Source organism: Protomyctophum bolini (assembly GCF_963924005.1).
Source record: "Protomyctophum bolini genome assembly, chromosome: 7".
In the NCBI taxonomy this organism is placed as follows: Eukaryota; Metazoa; Chordata; class Actinopteri; order Myctophiformes; family Myctophidae; genus Protomyctophum; species Protomyctophum bolini.
The window spans coordinates 44,957,080-44,968,013 of record NC_137868.1 but is presented as its reverse complement, the minus strand read 5'-3'; the positions used below and the strand labels follow the sequence as shown (position 1 = coordinate 44,968,013).

The 10,934-nt window shown below is 43.5% G+C and overlaps 1 protein-coding gene across 1 annotated transcript in view; it reads left to right on the top strand.

Moving 5' to 3' along the window:
• The window catches only part of nacad (NAC alpha domain containing), a 53,638-nt gene extending 43,170 nt beyond the window's left edge, over positions 1-10,468 (top strand). Inside the window, exons 10-14 of the mRNA XM_080768373.1 lie at positions 2,247-2,315; positions 3,418-3,564; positions 6,059-6,208; positions 7,331-7,453; positions 10,311-10,468. Coding sequence (XP_080624499.1) covers positions 2,247-2,315; positions 3,418-3,564; positions 6,059-6,208; positions 7,331-7,453; positions 10,311-10,325 — 504 coding nt within the window. The 3' untranslated portion in view covers positions 10,326-10,468. The remainder of the gene's footprint in view (positions 1-2,246; positions 2,316-3,417; positions 3,565-6,058; positions 6,209-7,330; positions 7,454-10,310) is intronic.
• Positions 10,469-10,934: the final 466 nt, after the last annotated feature.

Genomic DNA, 10,934 nt, shown 5'->3' with positions numbered 1-10,934 from the left:
TATTTTAGCTCATATTTAGCCTATAATAATACACAGATTGACGATGCACGTTCTGTCCACTAGAGGGGCCCCCCTTCCAAACGACAAAGCAGTACTTTCAGCCCATGTAATAATGGTTTTCGGCACAAAATAGCGTTTAAACTGTTGTTTTATTGAGCACAGTGCACTCAGCACGGTAAGATTGTTGTCTGTCTATAGTGCAAATGCATTTTACAGTGAACGTTGTATACTTCTGATACAGTATAGTCTGAGTAGTGAGTAGGCTAGTCAGGAATCATGAACTTTTTATTTTTTCTTTTTAAACAGAATGCTGTCACGATGAACAGGCCATCATTAGTAAATAGCAATGAAGATATATAGAGAAGCCTATATTTTGCGCTAAAGTAATTGTTGAATAACACATAAATGTAGGTTTTAAGGCTAGAATGGCATTGTAGTGGACTATAGTGAGAGGCGAGATTGTCTTTCCTTCATTGCGGGACTGCAGGACTAGTCTGGAGATAGTTAGTCGTGGATGATCAGCTTCAGACAGTCAGTGTTTTTGTTCGTACCTGGAGTTTTGCATTATCTCCGCTGTGCACAGGGGAACTGTCTTTAATATTTCCATGGTCGTTTTCAGTTGCTTTCCATGTGCAACACAAAAGTAGGCTACCATGTGTTTGTTTTGGTAATAGCCTACTGCAGGCGCAGCCATGCTGATTCACGTAATCGCGTAGGACAAAATGAAACCAGCCGGACCAACGTTAATGGTTTAATGCACGTAGGACCCGCATTTTCAAACTGTCCACAATATGCGACAGACTCGACGGTACTAATAAAACATGTGAGTGATTCTTCTTAGTTGCAGCGCGCTGTGCGACTGTGCGTGTGTGCATGCGTGCAGAGGAGGGAGGAGGTGACGAGGCGCGCGTGTGTGCGTGCGTGCGTGCAGATGGGAGATTTCACAGCGGTAGATTCGTTACTCAATACATTTAGTGAGCGGATAAAATAACATAAAACAAAATAAAAATATTAAATAGAATTAATAAATGATAAAAGCTCCATTCGAATGGCAATTTTAGCTTTCGAATATATATTTTTTTTTTAATATTCGAATTTCTTTCTTTCTTATGAAATTCGTTCTGACAGCCCTAATCACGTCTCTAACCACGTGTAACTCAGAGAGGTATATACAGTATACCTCTGAGGATGTTTACTGTGCGTATAGTCGTGTTGTCGCGCCTCATCTCCATGCCGTAGCCTAGCAACTGTATAATTAGCTAATGTTCTTTTGGGTTTTCTCTACTGCTAAGCAGCTCGGTATATACCCGAACAGCCCTGCATGCATGCTGCTTCCATCACACCCAGACTTTATACATTGATCGATATCGATATCAGTGAGTGTTAGAAGGGGCAGGGGAAAATAGCAGATCTACAAGCTTGTAGATCAGCTATTCTCAGGGCGCAACCCATATAGAATACCGTGTTCAAGTTCAGGAGACTTCGGGGGGAAAAAAAGCTATTCTCCTGAAGGCCGCCTTCCGGTTTATATATAATATATGGCATTAGTCCGGCAGCCGAGGTGGACGGGGAATGTGGTATTTTTTATTGGCCTAAAATATTGTCTATATACATACATTCATGATTCCACTCGCTGACCGGCTGTTAGTATTGGGCAAATGTTTTTATAGCGGTTTCTTGTGACCCTACCATTAAAGGACCACTTCACCACTTTTCATATAATAGGTCCTCACTAATAAGCATGCTAAAATGGCACGATTTTTTTTCCTACTCAGTCCGTGTCTCATAGGAGGGCTGTGGGCAGTTTAGAAACCGTCTTCCAGTAACATCATCATTAGGCAGATTTTTTTTTCTTTTTTACAAAAATGTTTAGGTTTTCAATATCGTGAGAACGGCGGTGGCTTCCATTTTCGCATTGCAACTTTTCAGGACTAGAAAGCCTGCATGCAGTTTTTATTAGCTTGTATTCCCCATCGATGATGTCACTGGAAGACTGTTTCTAAACTGCCCACAGCTCTCCTATGAGACACAGACCGAGTAGAAAAGAATTGCACCATTTTATCACGATTATTAGTGAGGACCTATTATATGAAGATAGGTTGAAAAGTGATGAAGTGGTCCTTTAATATCCTATGGGAGGGGAAAATGTAAAAAAAAAAAATCTAACTTTCCTTTTGCTGGATATATGTCCCAGAGCTGCTATAATTCAGCACTGAAGAGCTCCATTAATGTGGTTGTTGTTTCAGTCCATCTCTCCAGGGGACGACGGCATGAACCGACCCAAACAGAGCAGGAGCGAGAAGAAGGCTCGCAAGGTACCATTACATCTACTATTATAATGTGCCACGTGTGTGTGTGTGTGTGTGTGTGTGTGTGTGTGTGTGTGGTTGTAAAGCGTGTAACTCGAGAACCACCGACTGCCCCACCGACTTCAATGAATGAATGGGTGAATAGTTTATTTCGGTCTTAAAATAACATGTACATTATTATTATTATTATTATTACAGCAAACAGGTTTTACATGACATGTTTGGACCGGAAACGTGTATAGGCTGAAGCCGTAGCTTATATAGTGCCTACCCTTTTTGACTTTGTTAACTTCAACTTCGACACACGCGTTCCAATTGATTGCCATGCCAAGTTGCCAACCCCTCACCTGCCAATTGATTACTTAAATGAACCAGTCCAGGCAGACTGTCAGATACAGAGATCTCCAGGTGGGACACAGACAGACAGACAGACAGATAGTTAAAATGGGTGCTATGACAACAGGTATTGCATACTACAGATATCTCCATATACAGTATGGGCACAAAAGGGACACAGACAGACAGACAGACAGTTAAAACGGGTGCTATGACAAGTTGACAACGGGTAGGTTCCCAAGTTGCATGCATTGCTCCCAAGTAGGCCGGCAAAACGTGACCAAAAACGTTTGTGGACTACTTTTCTTCACTGGTGTGTGTGTGTGTGTGTGTGTGTGTGTGTGTGTGTGTGTGTGTGTGTGTGTGTGTGTGTGTGTGTGTGTGTGTGTGTGTGTGTGTGTGTGTGTGTGTGTGTGTGTGTGTGTGTGTGTGTGTGTGTGTGTGTGTGTGTGTGTGTGTGTGTGTGTGTGTGTGTGTGTGTGTGTGTGTGTGTGTGTGTGTGTGTGTGTGTGTGTGTGTGTGTGTGTGTGTGTGTGTGTGTGTGTGTGTGTGTGTGTGTGTGTGTGTGTGTGTGTGTGTGTGTGTGTGTGTGTGTGTGTGTGTGTGTGTGTGTGTGTGTGTGTGTGTGTGTGTGTGTGTGTGTGTGTGTGTGTGTGTGTGTGTGTGTGTGTGTGTGTGTGTGCGCGAGAGTCGTTTTTGTATATATTTTTTCTTCTATAGGTTTGTCATTTCTTAGATAACTTTCTAAATATCTGTGCGTGTATTTGTGCAGGCCATGTCCAAGCTGGGTCTGAAGCCGGTGCACGGTGTGACCAGGATCACCATCAGGAAGTCCAAGAGCATCCTGTTCGTCATCAGCAGACCAGACGTGTTCAAGAGCCCCGCGTCCGATATCTACATCGTGTTCGGAGAGGCCAAGGTCAGTGTGACACGTAGACAAACGGTAGAAAGGTTAGACCATGCAGGGGTCCTCAACTAGAAATGCTGAAGGTCCACTGATAATGTTTGAAAAAGACTAATGAGCAGCATTAGTCCCATGAGCGCAGCGCGGGCCACGCAGCGGCCAGCGGAGAGCGGGGGCTCTATATTTTATAGTACAGTCACACCAAGGCAAGCTTATACAAATCGGATCCCCTCCCAACCAACCAATACTGGGGTGCAGAGTATGGAAATAAAATGTTTCACAAGTATTCCCCTCCAAACATTCACAGCAAATGAGAGGTATTGTGTTGAGGCACAAAGAACACTTTTATTTTAGTTTTATTTAAGTTAAAAAAAAAAAATTGCCCTATTGAGGACCCCTAGGTTAGACCGTCACAGTGGTGTAAAAAGTACTCAATTGTACCAATACTGCAATTTAGAACTACTTCGTAAAAGTACGGAATTGAAAATGTACTTGAGTAAAAGTACACGAGTATCGGCATCAAAATGTACTTAAAGTGCTAAAAGTACTATGTTTTGTTTTGCCTTTGTTTTAACTTCTTTTTTTATTTTAATTTATTGTATATTTTGTATTTTAATTGTCATTTTATTTAAAAGAGTTTGAAATAAACATGAATTCATTCATTCAGTGTGTAGTTTAGTGCTAAACGTCTCCCTCTCTGTCAGTAGTTACAACAGTCTGTAGTTACAACAGTCTGTAGTTTAGTGCTAAATGTCTCCCTCTCTGTCAGTAGTTAGAACAGTCTGTAGTTACAACAGTATGTAGTTTAGTGCTAAATGTCTCCCTCTCTGTCAGTAGTTACAACAGTCTGTAGTTTAGTGCTAAATGTCTCCCTCTCTATCAATAGTTAGAACAGTCTGTAGTTACAACAGTATGTAGTTTAGTGCTAAATGTCTCCCTCTCTGTCAGTAGTTACAACAGTATGTAGTTTAGTGCTAAATGTCTCCCTCTCTGTCAGTAGTTACAACAGTATGTAGTTTAGTGCTAAATATCTCCCTCTCTGTCAGTAGTTACAACAGTCTGTAGTTTAGTGCTAAATATCTCCCTCTCTGTCAGTAGTTACAACAGTCTGTAGTTTAGTGCTAAATGTCTCCCTCTCTGTCAGTAGTTACAACAGTCTGTAGTTTAGTGCTAAATGTCTCCCTCTCTGCTCTGCGATGTCAGTTGTTACAACAGTCTGTAGTTTAGTGCTAAATGTCTTCCTCTCTGCTCTGCGATGTCAGTAGTTACAACAGTCTGTAGTTTAGTGCTGAACGTCTTCCTCTCTGCTCTGCGATGTCAGTAGTTACAACAGTCTGTAGTTTAGTGCTGAACGTCTTCCTCTCTGCTCTGCGATGTCAGTAGTTGGAACAGTCTAGTTTAGTGCTGACCGTCTTCCTCTCTTCTTCACGGTGTCTGTAGTTTCAACAGTCTGTAGTTTAGTGCTAAACATCTTCCTCTCTTCTTTACGGTGTCTGTAGTTTCAACAGTCTGTAGTTTAGTGCTAAACATCTTCCTCTCTTCTTTACGATGTCTGTAGTTTCAACAGTCTGTAGTTTAGTGCTAAACGTCTTCCTCTCTGCTCTGTGATGTCTGTAGTTTCAACAGTCTGTAGTTTAGTGCTAAACGTCTTCCTCTCTGCTCTCTGTGATGTCTGTAGTTTCAACAGTCTGTAGTTTAGTGCTAAACGTCTTCCTCTCTGCTCTCTGTGATGTCTGTAGTTTCAACAGTCTGTAGTTTAGTGCTAAACGTCTCCCTCTCTGCTCTCTGCGATGTCTGTAGTTACAACAGTCTGTAGTTACAACAGTCTGTAGTTTAGTGCTAAACGTATCCCTCTCTGTTCTCTGCGATGTCAAGGTGACCCTGATGTCTCAAATATGCTGCTGTTCTATTCCTGTTCTCTCTCTCTCTCTCTCTCCATCTGTCTCTCTCCCTCTCTCGCCATTCACTGATCCCTTTGTCCTCTCTCTCTCTCCCTCTCTCCCTCTCTCCCTTCGTTTCAGTCTCTCTCTCTCTCTCTCTCTCTCTCTCTCTCTCTCTCTCTCTCTCTCTCTCTCTCTCTCTCTCTCTCTCTCTCTCTCTCTCTCTCTCTCTCTCTCTCTCCTTCTGTTTCTGTGTGTGTGTGTGTGTGTGTGTGTGTGTGTGTGTGTGCGTGGGATGTATGTGTGTGTCGCGTCGCTCTCCCTCTCTTTCTATCTCTTCGTCTCTTTGTCAGAGTCCCACCCTCCCTCCCTCCCTCCCTCCCACTCCCCTCTCTCTCGCTCGCTCTCTCTCTCCTGTCCATGTCCAGATTGAGGACCTGTGTCTATGTGCGTGAGTGCGTGTGTGCGTGCGCGCGTGTGTCCAGATTAAGTGCTTCCCGAGCACGGCATGGCGGAAGCTCCTATATAGAGATATGGGGTCAAATGAGGACAACACATTTTTTTGCATACATCAATGTACCTCTCTCTCTCTCACCCCCCCCCCCCCCCCCCACCCCGCCTCCCTCCAGATTGAGGACCTGTCCCAGCAGGTTCACAAGGCCGCGGCGGAGAAGTTCAAGGTCCCCGACGCGGCGTCCTCCTCCTCGTCGGCCCTGGCTCCGCCCATCCCGCCCAGCCTCAGCATCAAGGAGGAGAGCGAGGAAGAGGAGGAGGAGGAGGTATATGGATGATGCACGCCTTCGTCGTCTTGTCTCCTTCTCGAGTTGTTTTTGGCAGCACATTTTTTGCAGCACATTTTTTGTGTTTTTAGTCGTAGTCTCTCGAATAGTTTTCATTTAGTTTTTTAAGTCACATTTTAGTCAGCTGGAATGTTTTAGTGTTAGTTCTAGTTTTAGTCGACTAAATGTCAAAAGATTTTAGTCGACTGAATCTACAGTTGATTTTAGTCGACTAAAATGTATTGACATTTAGTCGAGGCCCTAGTTTTTTTTTTGGTTCGCTTGCTGAAAATAGCCGATCTACAAACCCACGGCGTGACGCGTTGTGAGCTTGATAGATCTGCTATTTTCAGCATGCAACAAAGTGTGAAATGACGTATACTGGATCTCTTCTCCACTATAGTCCCTTCCTAACATTTTTAGTCTCGTTTTTATTTGTTGACGAAATTGCCAGTGTATTTAGCCTCAGTTTGCGTCATCATGGCGTTTAGTTCTCGCGTAGTTTCAGCGGAAAAAGCTGGCCGACGGAACATTTTTCGTCTCAGTTTTAGGCGATGAAAACGACACTGGTTCACACACACACACACGATGGCAGACGCACACCTTCGTCTTGTCTCCTCTGAGGCTGCGTTCAGAGGGGGGGGGGGGACGCAAAGGTCACAGCGTATCTGTCGCCCCTCGTAGATCTGTTGCTCACGCGGTCCGTTGGCGTCCTTAACCCATTCTGAACGGGAACCCATTTCGGTGTTAGCATCATGTTATGCTTTTAGCTATTGAAAAATAGCAGATCTACAAGCTCATAGCGCGCCACCGAGTGGCGCGCTACGAGCTTGTAGGTCTGCTATTTTTGAAAAATCGAAGAACGACTGACATTTTTTTAGAATCTGATCTCAGGTCAGAATGGGTTCATCAGACCAGTGTGTGTCCACAGTGGAAACCTCGTATGAATCTGATCTCAGGTCAGAATGGGTTAAAGCTTGCGTTCGTATAGTGAGCTCTACTATACGCCTGAGCCACTGCCGCCCGCCCCCCTAACTGCAACCCCTTCCTCCATGCTCCTCTGTGGGGCCAGCACCGAAAGTAATTTTTTACCCTCTCTCTGTCTCTCTCTCTCTGTGTCAGGTGGATGACGGCGGCCTGGAGCAGAGGGACATTGAGCTGGTGATGGCGCAGGCCAACGTTTCGCGAGCCAAGGCCGTCCGCGCGCTCCGCCACAACAAGAACGACATTGTCAACGCTATCATGGTGAGAGGAGGAGGGGGAGGAGGAGGAGGAGGAGGAGGGGGGGGGGGGTAAACTTTTACATTTCGTGAATGTACACGGACAGACAGAGATATATAATGATAATAATAATAAAACTTTATTTGTATAGCACCTTTCATGACATGAAATGCAGCTCAAAGTGCTTTACAGAGAAATGGAGGATAAAAGAAAAGCAAGGCAACAACATTAAAAACAAGCAGTAATGCAATACAGTGAGGACATGAATAACAAAAATAAAAAAATAAAAGATCAATTAAAAGCAATGTTGTAGAAGTGGGTCTTGAGCTGAGCTTTAAAAATGTCTACAGAGGCTGCCTGACGAAGGTACAGTGGGAGCTTGTTCCATGCCGACGGCCCGTAGAAGCAAAAAGCTGCTTCCCCGTATTTTTTAGTTGCCATTTTTTTTGGCAAAGCGAGCAGGCCGGCAGTGGAAGACCTTAGGGGGCGGTTTGGGACATATTTAGGCAGGCAGTCATGTAGGTAGGAAGGTGCGAGACCATTGAGAGCTTTATAGACAAGTAAAATAATTTTAAAATCAATCCTATGACGAGTGGAATGTCTGTTACTGCATCTTTCTACATGGTTCGTAGAAAGGCAGTTCAGCGTTTAGGCCACTGGGAGGCAGGATTTATCCACTGGCACATGTAGGCTGCATGCAGTGAGGTGGTTCTGGAAAGCCAGATGTCTGCTCTGCTCGTCATTGCCCATCGTTCCCAGACGGTTCCCACCTACCGTACGTGTTCTAACCCAGAGCCATAGAGAAAGACAGAGTTACGACAACTATACGTTCACTTTCATGGGGCCAGTCTGCTGCAGGGCCAGTCCAATGGCAGCTCTTTCTACAGTACTTAGACTTCTAATAGAGCGCCGAAGTCCTGACGTCACTCGCTCATCCCACTGGTTCACGGAAGTAATGTATCTATGGAGAATAATATGGGGTCATCTTAAAATCACAAGTGTACATACATGTACAATATGGCATTATAGTTGTGCTTTGACCTTTTCTACAGCCTCTGTAAGTGCTTCAATAGATTGCCTTTTTTGCTCCATTAGTTCTCGCAAATGATATTTCCAACCCTAATACATTCAGAAATGGTATGTTCCATTTTTTTTACAGAAAGACTATTAGGAGGTTTCCATCTAGAGACACAAGGAGATTCTTTGCAGCAGTAGTTCCAGAAAAGAATACTTTTTTTATTTTTTTGAATGACTGGTATTGAGAGTGTGGAATCATCATTTAACAAAAACATCTGAGGGATACATGGTACCTCGATTGCAGATATTTCAGATAGGGTCCTAGCTACCCGAGACCAGAATGTCTTGACCAGAACATATAGTACATATGTGCCCACAGTTCTCAATGGGCACAAAGTGATATGATATAGTACTTTATTGTCAGTTCACACTGAAATTTGTCTTGCGACACAGCAGCCAAGTATGCAGAAACACATACAAACACAAAGAACAAGACAATTTACATATACATAAAGACATGAGCAATATCCACCGCTTAGATTATCCTGTGGCTATACTACATCTCCTGATTAAGACTCAAGGTCGACTGGTAGACAAAGGACCTCTTTAGTCTGACCTTATTGTATGCTGGCACACCATATCTCCTTCCTGAAGGTAGCAACCTATATTCTCCATACAACACATGCTTAGTATTAGAGGTGATATTCCTTGCTAACCTTAGGATGCTGTTATCATATGTGGATGTATAAAGTTTCTGAAGTTGTTGTCCAACAATCTTTGAACAAATGTGCGGGTTTGGTACTAATTGGAGTTGACAGCGTTTGCTTGGAGTTAAATAGAATCGGTGTATTAGTTTATAGCGCATCATCTGATGGTTATAATTTACGAGAGGTTATAGTAATGTTGTTCCACATGTTGTGTCCATAATCTTTCAGGTCTATATTCCAATATTGTGGTAATTCCCATAAAGGTATTTGACACTTTTTGTATAATTCTCCATATACGTGAGAAACAAAACCTTTTGCTAATATCTGAGGTAATCATTTCGATAACTGGATGTTTGGGGAAAGTTATTCCAAGGCACTCCATTATGTACGCATTGCATTGCGTAACTGTATAGATAAAAAGAAAAAAGAGGAGCCAGGCAGATTATACTTGGATTTGAGTTCTTGGAATGACATGAGTCCATCATTGCTCATCATGTCCGGAAGTATGTTAATGCCACACCGTTGCCATTGATGGAATATATAATAATTATTATTATTATTATATTGTTGAGTCAGTTGATTCTTCATATCCATATGAGTGAAACGGCCTGGATGATTTGTTTATTTTTTCAAACGCAGTTCTCATATGAGGCATTCTAAAAAAATCCTCCTATGGGGGTTACGATGCAAATAAAAAGCACATGAACCCGTGGGTTTGTGCCCTATATTGACCTCGATAGTGACACCGGAAGTTTTTACGGAATGCATTGGAGTCTATGGGCTCGTGCGAGTACAGTACATATGAACCGCCATTCTGATCCATCTATCATCTAAATCACCATAATGATGAAGCTGGGGAAAAGATTGTGTTGATTGCACATATTTGCACTTACATAAACATTATGTGACAATAATCACCATTTTAATATTACTGAACTCTTTTTTTTTTTCTCAATAATGTAGTGCACTTATTAATTCTTTCTTCGTTTATATCTCCTCTCCTCTCCTCTCCTCTCCTCTCCTCTCCTCTCCTCTCCTCTCCTCTCCTCTCCTCTCCTCTCCTCTCCTCTCCTCTCCTCTCCTCTCCTCTCCCCTTCCCTCCCCTCCTCTCCTCTCCTCTCCTCTCCCCTCCCCTCCCCTCCCCTCCCCTCCTCTAGGAGCTGACCATGTGAGCGATGTCCCCTCTGACCTGCCTTCCAAAGCCGCCAGCCAATCAAACGTAAACGCCACACTGGCTCCGCCGCCTCCTCCTCTGTATCGCTGCTATGTTGCAAACCCCGCCCACTATCTGCTCAATAAAGTCTGTTGGATCATGTCTGAGAGAGCTGGGACTCCTTTACTTTCAGCAAGCCTGTCTGTCTGTCTGTCTGTCAACCTTTTAAAGTCTCATCAATGTGTGTCCACTTAGCCTGTTCTCCAGCCTAATTCACTGCGAATCAGGCTTCGTGTTCACATACTGTATAGATTAGAAGATATGCTTAAAAGAAATCACACCTGTGTGAAGTGAGGGGCGCTAATACATTGAAGTCTAACTCACGTTGATTATAGGTGATGTAATGGTGATGCAAAACAAACGGTGCCAACACAAACATCAAACGCCATGAACAATAAAGAGACAATGTGACGTAATGAGGGACATTGTGACGTAAGTTTTCCCTTCATTGTCAGTTGTCAACAAACATTGAACTAAAGACAAACATTAAACCTGTGTATAGGAGGGCCTAGCACCCCTCCTATGCACAGCTGTGTGTGTGTGTGTGTGTGTGTGTGTGTGTGTGTGT